The 21,516-nt window shown below is 33.4% G+C and overlaps 1 protein-coding gene across 1 annotated transcript in view; it reads left to right on the forward strand.

Annotated features, from left to right (window-relative positions):
- Window positions 1-21,516, forward strand: part of LOC124354301 (serine/threonine-protein kinase/endoribonuclease IRE1) — a 116,190-nt gene that overhangs the window by 54,346 nt on the left and 40,328 nt on the right. The window contains exons 7-10 of the mRNA XM_046804646.1: window positions 851-1,058; window positions 4,417-4,571; window positions 8,111-8,388; window positions 8,931-9,106. Coding sequence (XP_046660602.1) covers window positions 851-1,058; window positions 4,417-4,571; window positions 8,111-8,388; window positions 8,931-9,106 — 817 coding nt within the window. The remainder of the gene's footprint in view (window positions 1-850; window positions 1,059-4,416; window positions 4,572-8,110; window positions 8,389-8,930; window positions 9,107-21,516) is intronic.

Raw genomic sequence — 21,516 nt, forward strand, 5'->3', positions numbered from 1 at the left:
TGTTAGACAATACGAACATATTGGAGCAGTGGATAGGAGTGACCACTTTATATCATACTAGAACTTTTTGTGGCCGACACCAAACTGCAAAACCTTTTTTTGGCTGTTGGATGTACGAATTATAAATTCTTATCTATTATGTAAAGAGACATAAACCAAAACTTGAAGAAGTTCATGATACACGTACAGTTTAGAAAAAGTCTGATGAGGAACATTTGTTGCAAGCAAGCTGGCACATCCAATGCCACGGTCGACCCAGTCGTAGTGAAGGAACAGCAACCACTGAACACCTCAACAAAAGATAGCATTTCACCCAGAAGAGACCAAAGAGGGCTGTGAGGTGTTTGGTTTGTTTCAAAAACGGCTAGAGAAAAGAAACTGTATACTTGTGCAAGACGCTGATAATTCTGCATTACAACTGGAAATTTATTTTGATATTTACTATACTATGAAGGACTAATCATAAAAAAAAAAAAAACAACTGGGATAAACTGCCTTTTTACTGTTTTTCAACATATGTATTTTTATACATTTTATATATATTTTTGGTTCATTTGGTTCATGGTTTTGTAAAAAAATTTAGTGTTGTATAAAAATAACACTGTTATTGATTTTATACGTAATAGTACTTATAATGTAAAAACATGATACATTGTTTAAACAATTCCCAACAAAGAATTAGTGTTTTTATTCATTAAATCAATCACTTAAACAAATAAAAAAATGGTGTCACATTTTCTAAGTATAAATATTTTAGCGCTAGGGCAAAATGCCTATAAAAGAATTTGGTATTGTAAGGGTTAAGTAATTTCATATTACACAATATTTTGGATGTTTTGCCTCCTGCCAGGCTTTGTCCACTTTGGGGGCAGTTCCTCTGGCCGGGTCTCAACATATGAGAGGGCTAGTGGCCGCCTCCTCTGGGACCAAGACTTTGGCTCCCCGCTGGTTGGCATGTTCATAAGAGCCAACCAGGATATGGCTTCTGTCCCCTTTACCTCTGTAGAGGATGACACTCTAGATCGACTGGCGCTTGGGAGTGACAAGGATCAGCTCTAGTAAGTCAACAAAGATAGTGCTTATGACTTCTGAAAGAAAATATATTTTATTTTTTTATATTAAACCATCACATCACACAGGTACATAACTGGTGACTTGCTAATCATAACCTTATATTAAAATTTACAGACTTGTATCCAATATAAAATCCAAATCTAAATTATTTTCTCATACAACAAATACATTACAAACACAAAATGTATGGCCATTATATGCTGTAAGTATTCTTCACTAGAATAAAATGCTTTCTTCTTGAAGGCGCATTTCCAAAATTCTATTCTAATTTTGGTAAATTTCATAAGAGTAATATGTTTTTAAATTGTAGAATATTGAAATGAATAAATCATTTAGTCATCAGTTATTCATTTACTTTTAAGTACATTATAACCGCAGATTTTAATGTAAACTGTAGGCAGGTGGCTCTTGACACTGAATCATTTCTAAATTTTCTGCGTTCATTTGAACTTTGGCTAAGCTTGATTGGAAGAAAATATTAAATGCTTGAACCACAGCATTCAATGAAGTGGTTTCAATGGTTTTTGTTTTTGCAGGTTGAGGAGATGCTTGTTTAGACAATATTGTAACTAATTTTGTTAAGAACAATATAATATGTAAAGTAGTCAAACCTTGTCATTCTGACCACGCAGGTGTATTTGCACAATTTCGTCATTTGCAAGGTAAGGAGAAGGCAAAAAATGGAAATTTTTCAATGAAAAATACTAGAGAGTTAAGTAAAACAGTAATTTTAAAGTTTAGGGAAAAACTATTTGAGATAGGCTGAATGCAACTCTGCATGTTTGTGAATGTGGGGCAAACTTGTAACTTTTTTATTTACTCATTGACAAGTTCCTTAAATGAATGCTGTGAAATTAAAAAAAGTTAAACAAATTACTCTAAAAGGCTTAAAAATCCATGGTTTACACCTCAATTTAAATAAAATTAAAGATTTTGTACTTGCATTATAAGACAAATATAAGAATAGTAAGGGTATACCAAATGAAATAATATATAAAAAGGAATATACAGATGCTAAAAAGAAACAAAAAAATCAATCAAAAAAACAATAGCTAATGACAATTACATAAATAATTCTTCAAATAAATTTAAGGCTGCATGGAAAGTTAAAAGGCAGAATCTTGTACTGTGAAACATGATGACTTTATTGTAATAGATTTAATTACCTTTAATAATTTGGTTAGTGAACTTAGGTAATAATAGCAATGTGTCTATAAATAATGCCAAAGAGTTAGTAATAAGTTTATTGTAGATATAAAATCAGTTGCTGTTTTAGATGGCAACAAATTCAAGTTAAGGAGTTTCAACAATTTTCATCTAATTTAAGTTCATCTTGGGCTGAATATTATGATGAGTTTTCTAATGGAATATTGAAAAAATCGGAGATGTAATAGTTCAGCCTTTGATTTTTATTTTTTAATAAGATATTGAAACAAGGTATATTACCCTGAAGCACTTAAAATGTCAAAAGTAACACCAACATACAAGAAAGGTGACATATTCAATCCATGAAGCTATCTGCCCATTTCGCTAGTTCCAATTCTAAGTTAACTTGGAAATTTGTATAAAATATCAGATATTTATTCTTTGGTCTAAATAATCTTTTTTGTAGTAAACAGTTTGGTTTCATTCCTGGCCGAAATACAATTCAAGTGGTAAAAGAAGTTATTTGCAAAAAGTTTTAATAAATCTGGAAAATAAACTGGAAACATCAACAAAATTAATAGATCTTACAAAAGCGTTTGACTGTATTTCTCATGAATTATTAGTGAGTAAACTGTTTTACTATGGAGTTTAAAAAATGAGCTTGCATTGATAGAAAGCAAATGGTTGTTCAGAGACAGAATGTATCTAATTTTAGAAACATACATTTCGGAGTACCACAAGGGTCTGTAGTTGGTCCTCTTTTGTTTGTGATAGCAATTAATGATTTTCTATTAATATAATAAATTAAATTGGCATTGTTACACTCTGAAACAGTTATGTAGAAAATTATCATCAAGAGTAATATTTTTATCTTACGTAAATTGGCAGACAATGCAACTTTTAACATGTTAAAAGCTGTTAATAAGAGCTTACTTTGCATTTTTTTCATTCACATATTTAAGGTATGGGATTGCTATAAGGAGGCAATAGTACAGGTTCTTTGTTTGGCAAAAAAAGCACTGAGGGTCATATAAAATATACCAGAAAGAGATTCACTATTTTTAAGGAATTTCAAATATTGATTTTGCTAAGCTTATACATTTATTGTTGTCTAACTGATGTAAAGATATTGCGTAGTGACTTGATAGTTAGAAAAGGAATATAGCAATATTGCACTAGAAAAAACTATCTGTTAGATTGAATACCAGCTAGGCTAGAAAAAAACAAGTGCAGCCATATTTATATGAACATTAAACTTTTCAACCAACTCCCAGAGAAAGCATGTTCTGTACCCACAAACAAATTTCAGTTAGTCTTAGGGAAGTGGTTAAAAGAAAATATGTTTTATTCTGTAGAGGAGTTCATGGTCTGTGATATGAGTAATCTTAATTTGTAACTTAACTTTTAATGATATGTAAATTTGTGTTTATATTGTTAATTAGTTTTTAATGGTTATACCACTTTAAGTCATTGTCAATTCTTTATACTCTTTTGGTTTTACTGCACACTGACATTGACTTTGTTAATTGCATTTTTGTAAATGCTTAACAACAAAAAATTTCTTGAATCTTGACTATAGATATATGTAATTCTTGTTTCGATAAGAGATTATGGTACGTTAAATTAAGACTCTGCATTATTGGTTTCATTCTGAATTTCACACTTCTGCTAAGATTTGTAGTGTGTAAATCTTTTAGTAGCTTTTTCAGTCGGTGTGTGGTTTGTTGGAATTGTTATTGTATGTTCTAGTACAACTTTTATTGATTATTAGATGTAATAAATTAAATGCTATGTGAGTTTTTGATCAATTTTGTACACTAAATGAGTGGAACTATGGTTTAAAATGTTTGTCATGCTAGAATTTTTTAAATTTAAGGCAGTTAAAATAGCTAAATATTACATAGTTTTTGAAAATATTAGGTTTATGTCAGTGTATGAAATAAACTGAGCCTATGACCAAAAGTCCGTATGTGCACACAGAATCTAGGTTGTCCATGTTCATCATGTACTATACATACCATGAGACCTACCAATAACCAGTTATGTAGTGTTTGTAAATAATAGTATTTTTTGTTTGGTTGTTTATATGTAGTACCTAATAATTGCTTATAAATAGTCATAAAACTAGTATCAATAAGCAACATATAAGCAATATAATTTTTTAGTCCTGAAACAAGTATGTTGTGTTTGCCGCAGCCCAACACTGTACGTTGGGGAGCATACTTATGGATTGTATGCACTACCAACCTTAGTAGGTCAGAGAGTTCCAGGCTTACTAACCACACAGCCAGCCCCGGTTCTGCTCATCGAGGGGCCAAACGCTACTGAAGTGGGCAATGCTTTCCTGCTAGGTAAATATCATGATAGGATGTTTTAGTCTAAAGTGCCAAACAATGACATCTTTTTAAAGCCCTTAACAGTTTTTTTTAAGTGACCCATAGTTAAAAAAAGTTTTTCTTTTTATTTATCATACATTTTACAAGGCAAAAAACGACTATACTGTGGACTCTGTTTTTACTATGAGAACTGTCACGGAACAAGACTTATACAACTGTGTCAGTAGCCTACGCGGAGGCTCAGCTCCTGGGTACGATTGCATTTCGCTTCCTTTCTTAAAGACAACTTTCAGCTGTTTTGTGAACCTCTGCTACACATTATTAACAGTAGCATACGTTCCGGGAAGTTTCCCGATGCTTTCAAGGTTGCTAAAGTGATTCCACTGTTTAAGAGCAATGATATTACAGAAAAAATCTAACTTCCGTCCAATTAGCTTACTTAGTGTCTTCTCTAAAGTGTTAGAGAAAATCGTAAGAAATCAACTCACGGATTATATTGAAAGACTAAATATTCTGACAGACCGCCAGTTCGGGTTCAGGAGATCTAAAAATGTGGCCGATGCGCTGTTCTCAGTAACGAAAAGATATCAATTTTGGCATTAAGCAAAGGTAACCGATGTTTATTAATATTTCTAGATCTAGCAAAAGCATTTGATACGGTAGACAGGAAAAAATTACTTCAGAAACTTCATTTGATTGGCGTACGAGGAACATCATTTAACTGGTTCCAAACATACTTGGCTAACAGAGAGCAGTTTACAACTATCAATGGTGTTAATAGTGACCTGAAAACCCGTCAACTATGGTGTAATCCAGGGGAGTACTCTTGGACCATTATTATTTTTTAATTTACATGAATAATATTTCAAAAATCAATATTTCCGGTAGCTTGTATCTTTTTGCTGATGACACTGCAATTTTATTCCAAGCGGAAACGTGGGACGATATTTTCGTAAAAAGCAGCTCAAAGTATGTCAAAAGTAAAAAAAATGGTTTGATCAAAATTTGTTAACACTTGAACGTTGCTAAAACAAAATTTATGCCCTTATCATTACGAGAATCCAGCGACACTTCGATTAATAGTATTAAGCTCCACGTATGCGCCGACTTCACTCGTAATACTGATTGCCCTTGTGACATAATTGACCGTGTTAATGAGTATAAATATCTTGGCGTTATGTTTGACAATCGATTGACGTGGACTGTACACGTAAGTTATATAAATAAGAGATTAAGGAAAATGATTTTCGCTTTCCAACAATTACATGAAGTGCTGACAATTAGAGAAATTAGGATGGCATATTTCGCATATGTGCAGTCAATTATTGAGGGGGGAATTTTTAGCATGGGGGGGTCTTACAGGACAGTTATAGATCGGCTTCTCGTCACACAGAAATCTATTATGAAGGCGGCATTGGGGAGGTGTCGAAGGTACTCTTCGGATGCTTTTGTACAATGAAATGCAAGTTTTGGATGTTAGACAGCTTTACATCAAAGCACTTGTTATTTACGTTTTTAAACATCAACCAAACCTATTTGACTCTTTGCCTCATGAATATTCCACAAGATACGCTACTACAGGACAGACTAGAATTCCGAGATTAATTAAAACCTTCTCTACTACTAATACATATTATATAGCACACATTATTTTATAAATTGCCGGATTCCATAAAAAATACTAATTATATAACAATGTTTTCTCTAAAAAGAAGAATTATTAATTGGCTAAATTTGGTGGGAAGAGATCGTACTGAATTCTTAATTACATCAAATTATAGACAATAGATGATGTGGGTTGGGATGGGAGGGCGGAAAAATGAATATAAAGTGTTGGTGTAACAGGCATGTAAGGATGTACGCGTGAGTATGTTTGAAATATACTGGAAGCATTTGGGTTTGTTTGGAAGTATATAGCTAATAAGATTGTATGTATGTTGGCTTCTAAGTAAAATATTAGAAATAAGTAATATAGTGTGAGCGAGTTTTTTAGTTTTTGTGTAAATATGTGTGTGCGAATGTGTGTGTGTGTGTGTGTGTGTGTGTGTGCTGCACGCGAGCGTTTGCGCGCGCGTGTGTTTGTGAACTTGAGTGTGTGTCTTCTGGGGGAGGTCATGCGAGACTAATACGTTGATGCCATAAATATAGATAACAACCCTCGATGATAAGGAATGGTGAATTTTTGTACGCAGTTTTTCCGATGTCCGTCTGCAAACTAAGAGTTGCACCAAGGCCTGTCCGTGGTCTTGATCTCCGACAGTTGGTCGTTTGTCCTTCTAATAATTATTTCTATTCACTTACTTCATCTAGATACATTCTCACTTTAGTTTTATTTTTCATTCTATGAAAACATTATTTTTACTTTATTTTATTTAATTTTTCTTTTTACTTAATAAGATAAAACAAACATTTTTAAGGTTTGAAATACCAATCAAGTGCTTTGTGGTGACTCGTTCTCACGCACAGGCTTTAGTAGCCCATGTGAGAATATTTCTCAAATAATTAAATTAGAAAAATATAAATTTATTTTTACACAATATACGTTAAAACCCAAATATTTATGGTAATTGTATATTTTTAGGACAATGAATATATTAATATAATTATATATCATTTTGTAAATTTTTTTTTGGAGAATAAACGATTTTTGATTTGATTTGATTTGATTTGATTGTGAGAATAGGTAATTTTAGATTAGTAATTTTAAAAATTTTGCTCGTTATACGTTTTATTGTTTTTCTGGTTGGCAGTGATTAGGTTTATTACATCCTTCAAATTATGAAGCAACAACAGTCTGTATATGAAATACAGTATGTACGAAATATTGTACACATTGTCTAGAAACTAACTTGGAGTACTAGTTTTAATAGTTTTTTTAATATGAGAGATTTTTAACCAGGTTGCCACTCAAAGTGTACATCACATTCACTGCACTAGTAGTGTATGATAATATAATCTACATGTGCTCAACAGGAGCAGAATAACATGCCCACACCATGTTGTGGTAAAGCAGCTAACTACATAAAGTATTAAGGTTTTGTTTAATTTCAGCATATACATAAACTTGTTATGCTGAATAAAATTATTTAAATAACATTAAGTTTTTTATACTTAAATGTCTCGTATAGTTTAGCCTGGAAAGTAAGTACTATAAAAAATTACTGTGATGGTTCTTTGAAGTATGTTTTATATCCACACCAAGGACAACACACCTTACCTTGATTATTTTTAAACATAATAATCACCAAAATCTAAACATTTACTTTAGCGTTTGACTTTCCAAAATGTCTGACTAGAATGAACAACACAGCATGTTTGATTGTCAATATAAAGTTCTTATGGCCAATACTGTGATTCATATTATGCGGAACAGTGATACTGAGACAGGGTCAAGTAGGAACTACAAGGTATGATCTAATTCAGTTGTATATAATGCAGTTCACCCTCAATATTACCAATAATATTTGTTGCCATAATATATTTCACATAAAACTCATAAAAAAGTCATTTAAATAGAATTGTGAATATTTTTTTTATTATGGATCTCCCTGCAGGTCATTACCCTGTGCCTGACTACAGCTCAACTAGACTACAGATTGCTGGTCGGTCAGACGTCATCATACCACCAGGACTGAGGGCCTTTAACGGCTCTAAAGTGCGGGGTGCCAGTGCCAGTGGTATGCCAATTACTGACACCCAGCCGGATGGCACTGGGTTTCAAGTGCAGACCGTCGTTGGATGGCTAGCTGCAGTTGAACATAAGCCGCTATACTTCTTTATCCTCCTTCTGATACTCAGTGTTGCAGCTCTTTTTTTCTATGTGCGAGCACAGGTGAGTCATTAAGAAATTCTTCTGTACTTTTAAATTATTCTCAAATGTATGGGGACTGAACATTTTCAGACTTTTCATAACCATCTTTTAAATATCCATCAAGCTTAAAGGAGATGACATATTTTTCTGATAGATCTTTAAAAATCATCTATTTTTAGGTCACATTGTTTCCTTCCTTATTAATTCCTTTTTTATTTTATTGAAAAATTATTACATTACCTGTGAATTTTCGAGAGTTAAAATGTTCAAAATAATTAAGATATAAATTTGATGGTAATTTAAGAGGTGCCATTAAATTTTAAGTTTCAGGTTATAAAGATTTCCAGACAATTCTGTTGTTAAAGGTGCATTAGCTTAAATAGAACCAAAGTGATAGTTTTTCTATTATATTCTATTTGGAATATTGAATCAGTGACCAAATTTTTTAAAACATAATATAAGTCAAGACATCACTATCAAGATAATAAATTATTGGTCAAATTTATTAATTAAAAAAAAAAACATATAACATGACAAAGATAATTATATAGTTGATGATACAGGTGCAAGCCCTGCAGCAGTCCCAGCAGAGTTCTCGTGGGAGTTCTCGAGACTCTGGAAGTGGTACAGTGACAGCAGTGGCTGAAACATTACCAGACGGCAAGGTCAGAGTCGGAAAAATCGTCTTTGATACAGCTTCTGTGTTGGGGAAGGGATGTGAGGGCACTTTTGTCTTCAGGTAGGTAATTGATCGGATAATTAACTGAAGTGTACATTCAAATTCTCTATCTGGTGATATATTCTATTATTCTTCCTATTTTTTAAAACATAGTATTAAATAGTAATATGTGTTATGTTTTAATTAATTTCTATAGTTTAATTCAAAATTAGCAATTTTAAATATTTTGCAAGTAGTAATTAAGTCAAAGAAAATGTTTGTCTTTTATTCTCCCCAATTTTTTAGGGTATCCCAGAACTCTCACTAAGCTTTTCAGATAATATCCCTAGGCCGAATACAAACCAAGAAATCATATTCAAAATTTCAAAAACTTAGTAATTATCTAAAAAGCTATCATTTTGTTTTTTACGTAAAACATTTTAATTTGAGTACAGCTTATTGTAATAAGTTGAAATCTTGTATTTAGATTTATGACCAAAAGACATCTAATTACAAAAAAATATTAATTTTTTACAAGATTCATTTTTAAAATGGTATTAAAAACCTTAAATGTAAATATAAAAAAAACATATAATTATTGTGTTTTATTCAGACAATTTAATTACAAATCCAAGGATATCAATTTGCAGAAAATTGGTTATACCTTTGAGTGCCATGAGGTGATGAGATTGGTCCGCAGGTATTTCCGAAAAGTGCCGAGGGCCGACTATAGTGATTGGCTTTCAAATATTAATTATTCTGTTATTAAATGTAGACATATGGAATTTTACTTAGTCTCATTTTATACATAATATATCAAGTAAACATAGGTTTCTATCTTGATTTGATTTGTTTCAGCTGGTAAATGCTATTTGCCAAAAAATATGAGACAACATTTTATGCAAGTGCAGATTTTCAATATTTTTCACTAATATGTATAAGAAAAATCATACTCAATATTATAGATACATACATTTTAGAAACTTGTTAAGTTCCTACTTACAAAGGGAACAATAATAAAGTTGGAAAGAAATTTATTAAGATCAAAAAATTAAAACTTTTGTATAATTCTCTAATTTAAAAATGTCAACAGGTCTCATCATCCAAATAAATATTATGTCATATCGTACTTTTCCCCCAATACAATAAAACAAAAACTATCCCGTTATATTTATTTTTCCAAAAGTTGTGGATTATTTTGTAGAACACTACACAAATTCCAAATATACAAAAATCAAAACTCAGTTATAAAAAAGAAATCAAAACTCATTTATCCAGATACTTACTTTTTTGAAATGTTGTATACTTATTCCTATATACAGCGTGTCCCACGAAGAGGTTTAAACGTTTGATTTCATATTACTTGCCTATTTATGCACTGAACATTTTCAAACTCTACACAATTATTAATAAAGTAGGTTTTATAAATATTCTGTAAAAATTAAAGCTCCCTAACAATTGTAGAAACAAAATGGTGACATATTTAAAATTTTAGCATTTTGTTTCCTGTAAAAGTTTATTTCTTAAATGACCCGATTTGATTACTGCGTTGAAGATTTAAAGAACAGCTGTTTAATAACGCTCATTGTTGAAAACAGCTGTTGGATTAAAGAATATTGCTTGTGCTATAAAAACATAACCTAACCTCCTCCATTACAGATTTACTGATATTGTAGTTCGAGAAATGGCTTTTCTTTGTTTGAAGTTTATTTTTGACGATGGAAGGTTTGTGAAGGAAATGGCTTTTAACGTTGAACAAACAGTGAAGTGTTGTGCGTGGGCTATTGCTTTTGGCAACATTACAGAAGCAATTAGACAATTTCAGGTTGCCTACCCAGGAGTTGAACCACTTAGGAATCCAACAATAACTAAGTGCAAAAATCTTTTGTTAGAAACTAAAAGTGAGTAAAAAGTACTCTAGAGGATCAAATAAGGAAAGAGAAGTACTAATATGGGCATCAATGCTCCGTTCTCCAGGTAAACCGAAATCACAAAGGAAGGTTGAACTTTAAAACTGGTGTTGCAAAGTCTTCAGTGCAGAGAATAATTACTTACTTACTTACTGCCGGGGCATAACAAATCTCAGTCGATTCTTTGCCTCGTCTATGAGGCAAAGAATCGACGAGGCAAAGAATCGGGAATAATTAGAAAAACAAAATTAAATTTTACAAGTCAACTAGTTCATAATCTTCTTGAAGATGATCCGGATAGGAGAGTGGAATTTTGTTCTCGTATCATTGAGTTTCACAAGCTAGATCCTAATTGGCACACTCAACTTATTTTTTCAGACAAGTCCACTTTTTACCGTAATGGTACTGTAAATATGCATAGTTGTAATTATTACAACACCGGTAATCCACACGTTCTTGAGCAGACTCTACTCAAATCAAAAGAAATTACTGTTTGGGCAGCTGTCAGTTGTAATGGGGTGCTATCTTATGACATTTCAGACAGAACAATGACTGGGAATAGGTATGAACAGTTTTTTGTATGAACAAGTCTTGCCTCATTTTACGGTTCCAGAAATGGATCAAGCAATCTTCCAACCAGATGGTGCTCCACCTCATTTCGCAAATCCTGTTAAGTGATTACTAAGTGACAACATTCATGGACGTTGGATTGGTCGTGGAAGTGATATTTTGCATTGGCCACCCCGATCCCCAGATTTGACTGTGTGTGATTTCTTTCTATGGGGTTACTTAAAGGAACAAGTTTATACTCGTAGCTTCAATAATGATGAGGAATTAAACCAATCAATTGAAGAGGAACTTCTCCAGATACCACAGAATTTCTTTTTTAAAAGCTTACGATTAATTTGTTAAATGCTGTTGTCAGTTTGTCGCTGTGGATAGATTACAGTTAGAATAATTGTGGATTGTAACTGTAGGTTTATTAATAGGCTGTGTTCCAATTTTTTGATTGAAATGCTTTATTTCTCTAAAATATGACAATAAATAATTTTACATAACTAAAAATGCTTTTTTTTACTGTTTTTAAAGTATAGTTTTTCAAAATGCCACCATTTTGTTTCAACAATTACTAGAGAGCTTAAATTTTCACAGAATATTTTTAAAACATATTTAATGAATTTGTAGAGTTTGAAAATGTTCCGTGCATTAATGAGCAAGTAATATAAAATCAAACATTTAAACATCTTCGTGGGGCACCCGGTATATAAGAAACAATAAAAAAATGCATACAAATAAATTAAGAACGTAAAATATAATATTTGTGTTTCAAAGTTTAAAAAATTAATATTACATTATTTTGTTTGTATTTTCTTTTACTCAACAAAATTTTAACATGTTTTATCATTAAAAGAAATATTACAAGTTATAGCCAGCTTGGCATGTATTATATTATATGTTATACCTTTTGTAACATATAACGATGGCAAATGTCTGAAATCCTATTAAGTAAGGTTATTATTTTTGTAGTTTTTTATTTGTTGGCTCATAAAGCAATATACCCAATGACATTTGTTATAAGCTGTTCCCAAATTAAAATTGTTAAGTGAAAAAACTGTTACTGTTTAGTTAATTATATAGTTTTGGAAAGTTTGAAAAACATATTTCAGTGATGCAACTGAAGAAGGGGCCACAACAACTGGCATTTTCTTGGACTTTAGTAAAGCCTTTGACAGCCTGAGTCATAAACATCTCCTGGATAAATTACAAACTCTAGGAATAAGAGAAGTGGTGCATCAGTGGTTTGAAAGCTATATCAGCGGAAGAACCCAAATTACGGAGATAGTCCACATTATCAACAAGACATCTCAGAAAATCAGATCCACAGAAGCACAAACAACAAGAGGAGTCCCGCAGGGATCTGTGCTGGGCCCTGTACTATTTGTCTTATACACTAATGACATTGTCTCAGTACTACAGGACAATAGTGAAGTATTCCTAAAGGCTGATGACACTGCCCTCATTATCTCCCATAAGAACATTAAGGACATAGAAATCAATGCCTACATCGCAGCCAGCATGGCAAAACAATATAGTCAGGAGAATGACTTAGTACTAAATGAAGACAAAACACAGCAGCTTCATTTTGGTCCACAAAGAAGGAATGCTCTCGAACTACCCAATGCCTCATATTCTCAAGAGGCAAAATACCTTGGGATAACCCTAGACAGCGACCTGAATTGGAAACTTCATGTAGACCAGCTGTGCAAAAAGCTTAGCACTGCATTATATGTAATTAAGCGACTCAAACAAATCAGCAACATAGAAACCTTAAGAACAGCTTGCTTCGCACTGTTTTAGTTGCAAATGCGCTATGGGCTGTCTGTATGGGGGTACTACTACTCTAAAGAAAACCTCCACAGGGTACTGCTTCTTCAGAAGAGGGCAATCAGGGTATTGGCCAAACTGGGTTTTCGAGATTCCTGCAGGGGGGTTTTCAAAAGACTGAAGCTATAGACAATAGCCAACCTTTACATTAGTGAAGTAATCATCTGTGCAATTAAGAAAGAACCCCCGCAATTCTCAGAGACACATCATTATACTACCAGACACAGAGGAAACTATATACTTCCTGCACATCACTTGACTGGTTTTGAGAAAAAACCTTCCTACATCGGGGCTAAGCTCTACAACATCCTTCCAACAAGACTGAAAGAACAGAGACGCAAGAGGAACATTAAAGAAACTTTAAGAAACAAAAAAATTTGTGTTTGGCCTGGAGTGCTAGCAAAGCCTGTAACTCAAGGCACTGGAAAAATTTCTTTTCTATCTGTTTGTCTGTAAATATATCTAGAATGAATTGACATATAAACTTTAAATTTTGCATGTATCTTCAATTCTTTTTTTTGTTCAAGATTCAAGATCTTTATTGGCCATTAAATAAAATTTTCAGTTTCAATAGATTTCGTTATGGAAAAACATTTGACATAAAAACTAATTTACGTACTACTAATTTAGTTACCTTAACCAGATGTATTTTGTAACAGATCAAACATGTTGCGCTTCATGTACTCGTCAACAGAGTAAAAAGCTTTTGTCTTAAGCCAAGTTGCAATCCTTAATTTAAGGGGAGGCACTTCGTAAAAAATCTCAAAAATTACAAATTTTTTTTTTTTTTTTTTTTTTTATTAAAGTTTGGAATTTCCCGATAAACAATGGTGGTATTAAATTTTTTTTATTGATGACTAGAAGTGTTCCGAAATATTTTTTTTTAAATAGGCCTGCAGGCAGTTTCGGGCCTGTAGCAGTCACACTTTGAATGGTGCTGTTATAGTACTACTTCGTTGCAGTCATGTTTCATGATTTTGGTTGGCAGTGACAGTTTGTTATGTCAACAACTTACACTAACCAACAAAACATCTGTTTTATAACCATTGCTTATAAACCTAGGTAGCATACATGTTTTGGTTACTGACATTTCTGTTTTAGAGAGTGAAAATTACGTAATGATTATGGTTTTTTGTGAGTTTTAGTGGAGAGTTCTGAGTATTTTTTGTTATAAGTGTAGTGAATTTTATAATGCCACCGTTCAAAGCCTGCTTTCAAGAAACGCGTTTTCAAAGGAAATCAACATAAAACCCTCCAACTAGTCCTAGGCCTAGTTTTCAGGATCAAGTAACAATCGAGGAGGTACCAATACTCCAAATGTGGATAGGCCAAGACCTCAAAGTGCATCTTCTAAGAAGGTCAGTCCTTTTTTGAAACAGTACCAATTGAATGAAAATGATGAGTCTGAAAACTGTATAGTTAATATAGGATTGTTGAATGAGGCTCTTAGTTAGTAACGTTTCAGTGTGTAAAAATTGCCATGGCCAACTTGTTTACTTTGTAGGCCTAGCATCAAAAATTATAGTCAGCTGTTCTGATTGTGAAAACACTATTACTGTGACAAACTCTGAATTAGTCAGGCCTAACACTAATCAGAATGAAGCAAAGTCTGATAGGCCTAACACATTTTATGACCTAAATCTTCGTTTGGTTTATGCTATGCGTAACATAGGCAAAGGTTTAGAGTGGCTGCGGAGAAAATTTGCGCTTTTATGAATCTTACACCTCCGCCTTTGAGATATCATGAACAAGAGCATTACTTGGGTTCAATTGCTGAGTTAGAAGTAAGAAGTCAATGCAAAGTGCTGTGCAAGAAGCTGTATCGGATAATGATGGTTGCAGAGACCTCGCTATAGCTGCTGATGGCTCATGGCAGAAGCGGGGTCACCTTTCACTAAATGGAGTGGTATCAGTGACATCTTTATCAACCGGTAAGGTCCTAGACATCGAGATTTTATCTAAATATTGCAGATGCACTAATAGACTAAACAACACGCATGGTGATGGCTGTATCGCAAACTTTGAAGGTTCTAGTGGAGCCATGGAAAGTTGCTGGAGCAGTCGCAATTTTTTCAGCGCTCGCAGGCATTGTATGAGGCTCGTTACCTTGAATACCTTGGTGATGGAGACAGCAAGGCGTACTCCAGTGTATGCGAAGCCAAGCCCCTATGGTGATACTGCCATAACAAAGATAGAATGCATAGGCCATGTCCAGAAACGGATGGGATCGAGATTAAAAAAATCTAAAAGCTAAGACTAAAAACACTCCCTGACGGCTCACGACTTGGCGGCAAGAACAAGCTAACAGATTTTCTGCCATTATTCAGCTCCAAAAATACTACGGATTGGCAATTAGACGCAACACAAACAAACTCTGTTGAAGACATGAAAAAAAGCCATTTTGGGGCAGAGTTTTTCCATGTGATGTCTTCTAATGAAAGGCCTCAACATGGACTATGTCCAGATGATGAAGAAAACCTGGTTGTAAGTACCGCAAAGCCGTAAAAATCCAATGAAAAACTATGATCATGGCAGCCATTTTCACTTGCCTGAACAACCTAATGACATTTATTAAACCTATTTTTTCAAGATCTAGCCAATCCAACTCTACTGGGCAAAATGTACTAAGGGAAAAACTCAAAATCCCAATGAGTCCCTCAACAATGTCATTTGGACCTACATACCTAAAAGAACATTTGTGGAGATTAAAACTTTGAAATTTGGCATATATGAAGCTGTTACAGCTTTTAATGATGGCTACATTGGCAAATGCAAAGTATTTCAAGAAATAGGAGTGTCACCAGGGCAGCATTTTTATTACAGCAATGAAAAAGCTTGACCGGCGGCGAATTTGGAAGGCAGAGAAAGCTCAAGAAGATATAGAGAAAAAAATTAGACAGAAGAAAAAACTTACTAAAAAGAAGTCTGGGAGGATGAATATGAGGAGCAGGAAGGAGATCAGCCAGCCTATGCACCTGGAATGCACTGAAAAAGGTATATATAAAGCAGTATTTTTTCCGTTTTTTGTGTTTTTCCGAAAGTTGCGGTTTTCAATACAAAAGTACATGTTTCTCAAAAACTACAAAATGGTAGGAATATGAAATTTTTTTGTATGTTTGTAGCACTGTTTTACATATGTGGAACCACTAAAAAACATCACATTTCACTGAGTTCAATATTTATATACATACATATACACATATTTATATAGGTTTTTTGACAAGCGTTTTAAAACAAAAATATATATAACTTTTTAGGGTATATGCCAAAAAAAATTTTTTTTTTGGTTCCACGTGTTCCCCTAGAAGCCCTCTTTAAATGAAAAAAAAGAATTATGAAGATACCTCAAGTAGTTCTTGAGATAAGTGTACCTATGTTAACATTACGAAGATAGGGCGAAGTGCTCCCCTTAAACTTATTACTTGGTAGTTCTCTTATAGGTAATGGTAGTTTGTTGGGAATTGTAACTATTATAGGTCCGAGTTAGTCTTACTTGAGGTGCTACAAGATTATATCGAAACCTAGTGTTGTAATCATGTACTACCTCATGAGAGATAAAGGTGTTGATATTTTCTCTAACGTTTGTTAGATTTGTTAGAACTAGATTCTGATATATATATATATATATATATATATAATATATATATATATATAATATATATATATATAAATACAAGCAAGAATCATTATTTTAAAATTACAAAAAGCTGTCTGCAGGACTCTTGATTAAAAAGATTCACCATTAACCTGATTGCCTTTTTTTGCCACAAGAAAACTTTTTTGGAGGTACCTGAGTTGCCCCATAGATGGGTACCATAACAAAGGTGTATATGGAACAGTCCAAAGTAGGTCATTAACAATGCTTCAAAATTAACACAGTACTTAAGTTTACATAGGAGAAAGATTACTCTAGAAAGTCTTTTACAGATACCTTCCACATGTGGCCTCCAGCTAAGTTTACTGTCAAGTACAATCCCCAAGAGCTTAACAGGTTTAATGTAGTTATCGTCTAAATTTAAATTATTATTGTATGTAAAAATTATGTTTTGAGTCTTATTTTCATTTATAGTAAGGTTGTTGGCTGAATACCAATCTTTAGCTTGTTGAAGAGCATGAATTAATTCTACATTAAGTTGCCACACATTCACATTAGAACAAAGAAGAGTTGTATCGTCTGCATAAAGTACAGACATGGATGAAACATTAACATGAAAACCATTTATAAAAACTCAAAACGACCAAGTACAGAATCTTGAGGAACACTGCTACTATCTTCTGATACTGTGACGAAACATTGTTTACAGTTACCATTTGCATTCTATTTGTTAGGTAACTTTGAATCAACTTTAATTCTTTGTTTCTTACACCTTAGAAATTAAGTTTTTCAAAAAGATTAGAGTGAGTAACAACATCAAAAGCCTTTGTTAGGTCTATAAGGGTAGAACCAATTACATGTAGGTCTTCTAGACCCCTTAGAATTTAATTTACTAGACATTCTATAGCCTTAGCAGTAGAGTGATTTGGCATAAATCCAAATTGGTTTTTGTACAGTAAATTGTTTCCCATAAAATAAGAGGTGTGATCAAAAAGTGCCAGGACTTTTTATATACTATGGGAATGCAATGTCCCGCAGCGATGCTGTTGGCAGCATTGTATTCCCTGACTCAACAGTAACACAGCTGTGTTTGCAGATCAATCATAACATCACTGAAAGTAACATTAGCACAGTTTGTTTGAGATTAGTTTTATAGAGTTTGCTATTTTTTTGTTTCATGAAAATGAATGTGAAAGAAGAGAAACGTGTTTGTGTGAAACTGAACAAAACATTTTCTGAAACCTTTTTGATGTTACAAGAGGCTTTTGGTGAAGAATGTCTAAGCCGATCATGCTGCCATCAGTGGTTCAAGAGGTTTAAAGATGGCCGAACATCAACAGACGACGATGCTCTTTCCGGACGCCCTTCAACGTCAATCAATGATGACAATGTTGCTAAAGTGAACACTCTCGTACGATCAGACCGTCGACTAACAATCCATGAAATGGCAGAAGAGTGTAACATTTAATTTGGGTCATGTCCGGAAATTTTAACTGAAAAACTTCAAATGCGTTGTGTTGCAGCAAAGTTTGTGCCAAAACTGTTGACTGAAGACCAAAAACAACACCAAATTCATTTTTCTGAGGAACTTCTTCAAAAGGCAAATGACGACGAAAGCTTCTTGGATCATGTCATTACGGGAGATGAGACATGGGTTTTTGGTTACGATGTGGAAACAAAAGCCCAATCATCACAATGGACATCAAAAGGCTCTCCAAGACCCAAGAAAGCACGTCAAGTCAAATCAAATGTGAAGGTCATGCTTACGGTTTTCTTTGACTGTAAAGGTGTCGTCTACTATGAATTCCTTCCACAAGGTCAAACAATTAATCGTTTTGTTTATTATCTTGAAACCCTCAGAAAATTGTGTAATGCTGTGAGAAGAAAGAGACCTGAGCTGTGGCAAAGTGGTGATTGGGTCCTTCACCATGACAATGCTCCTGTTCACTCTGCATTAGTTATCCGTGACTTTTGTGTAAAAAACGCAATGACTGTCATTCCTCAGCCCCCCTACTCACCTGACCTGGCTCCAGCAGACTTTTTTCTCTCCCCGAAGCTCAAGAGACCCCTGAAAGGACAAAGATTTCAAACAGTTGACGAAATTAAAGAAAAAACGACGGAGCTGCTAAACACCTTTACAAAAGAAGAGTTTTCTGGGGCCTTTGATCAGTGGAAAAAGTGATCACCGGTGGGAAACGTGTGTAGTTTCCCAAGGGGAGTACTTTGAAGGAGACAAATTCGATTAACATGTATGTTGTATGAATAAATGTATAAAAATTCAGTCCTGGAACTTTTTGATCACACCTTGTACTAATATAATTGCTTAAACATACAGGTTTTTTATTATTTTGCTAAGGGTTGGTACAGTAGTAATAGGTCTATAGTTCTCGGACATTTATTTTTGTCCTTTTTTAAAAATAGGTGTAACTTTACATTATTTTAGACAGTTTGGGAATTCACTTACAGTTAAGATTTGGTTTATAAGGCAGGTTAGGAGTGATAAAATTTCATCAACTATATTCTTAAAGACAAAATTGGAAAGGCCATAAATATCTTCACTCCTCGATACACTTAAGTTAATTACTGCTGCTCTTACTTCACTAATATTAAAAAGCTTCCCAACTAAAGTTACTTGTTAAACTGTTATGATGGTGAGAAAATTTATGTAACAAATTACGGTAAGACAGAGTATTAGTACCACAGTTCAAACCAAAACTAACAGAAACATTTACAAAATGATTGTTTAAAACATCAGGAGTCACTGGTATCATACTGTCTTTACTTTTGGAAATAAAATCCCCTGCTTCCTTTCTGATTATCTGCCATGCCATTTTACATTTATTTTGAGAGTTCATGATTAGTGAATCGTTTGCAGATTTTTTTGCTTTAGAGGTTGCCCTTTTGTACAGCTTCTTAAAATTCTTAAACCTAATCTTATCATCTACACTTAAGCTATTCTTCCATTTATCATAGAGAATTACCATATAAGACCTTAAACTTTCAATTTCAGGAGTGTACCATGACAATTTTGGTTTTTTGTTAGCTTTACTTTTAACATTAACAAGAGGACAGTATATATTAAAATATGATGTTAAAATATTTAAGAACATTAAACAGTTTGCATTTACATCTAAATTATCATTTAAAAAATCCCAATCTTCACAATAACTGAGAGCTTTCTTAAGATTACTTATTCTAACAGGTGAAATGAGATGTCTCATTTTTATCTTAGAACTATCCTTATTCCTGGATTTTTTAAAACCCAATTTAATGTCAACAAAGATGCCAGCATGATCGGAAATAATATCTTGCTTCAATAAGGTAGAATTGCATTGTTTTTTTATCAATATTTGTGTACACGTCTAGACAGTCCTTGTTTCTAGTTGGTAAACTATTTATGGAATATAAATCCATTGATCTAAGCGTATTTACAAAAACTGAACATCATCATCACTCTCCAACTTTAAAATATCCACATTCAGATCTCCAGTTAAAATAAAATATTACATTTTCTAATCATTAAAAAAGACAATAACTTATCCAAATAATCAATAAAAGTATTAAAATCAGAGTTCGGGGTTCTATAAACATTTAAGACAATAAGATTAAAATCAAGCAGCTTAATTGCAGAGGCTTCACATAGAGAATTAATACAAAAGTCAGAAAAATCAACACTCTGATATCTAGAACTTAAGTCTAGGCTTATAAATACTGACGAGCCACCACACTCAAGGGGAGGTTTCCTACAGTAATATGATGCTAGTACAAATCCATTAGGAACAAATATTGACTTTTCGTCCTCATGTAGCCAATACTCGCTCAGACAAACCACATTAGTTTCAGTTTCTTCTAATACTATGTCTAGCTCATTAAGTTTACTTCTTAGAGACTGAATATTTAAGATTAGTACTCTAAGACTAGACCCCAGAGTATGTTTGTTTACTAAATTACAACTAAAATTACACTTAGCTCTAGAGATAGGGTTATAATTATTATCATTGTTGTGGGTTAAGGGTTAAGTAACTGGGTGCTGGACCTTCAGTGGAGTGTTTCCCGACCAGGATTTAGTAGATGGAGACGCTTGTAGAGAACCTGGTATAATTTCAGCCGATGTTGAATGTTCTTCCTGACATCCAGGTGGAGTGGGTTGCTCTGTAGTCATCACTACAGCTGCTTCGAGGATTTTACTAGTTAGCCATTGTTCTACTTAGGTAACATTGGATTTAATGATGATGCTTATTCCTCTATGGGATGTTGTTGAGTTTTAGTGTAGCTTAAGTGCCCACATAATATATTGAGAATGATTATACATATAGACTTGTGTGAAACATCATTTCTACATAGACAAGATTGGGTTTGATAATGGTGCATGTTCTTTTGTGTAATTTGGCTGAGCGTCACCACCGCTTATCACTCACGAAGCCAAACTTTTTTTTACTGTTTGTCTTTAGGATATAAAAAGAGCTATACATTTGAAATTTACATGCAACTTCAGTGAAGCCTGTTATGCAAGGTGTGGTCTGGTGTAATCCTACCTTGTTCTTTTACTTGTATTGAGATTGAAACTCTTACTTGAACTATAATTCCAATGGTCTGATGCA

The sequence above is a fragment of the Homalodisca vitripennis genome, chromosome 2 (assembly GCF_021130785.1).
Source record: "Homalodisca vitripennis isolate AUS2020 chromosome 2, UT_GWSS_2.1, whole genome shotgun sequence".
In the NCBI taxonomy this organism is placed as follows: Eukaryota; Metazoa; Arthropoda; class Insecta; order Hemiptera; family Cicadellidae; genus Homalodisca; species Homalodisca vitripennis.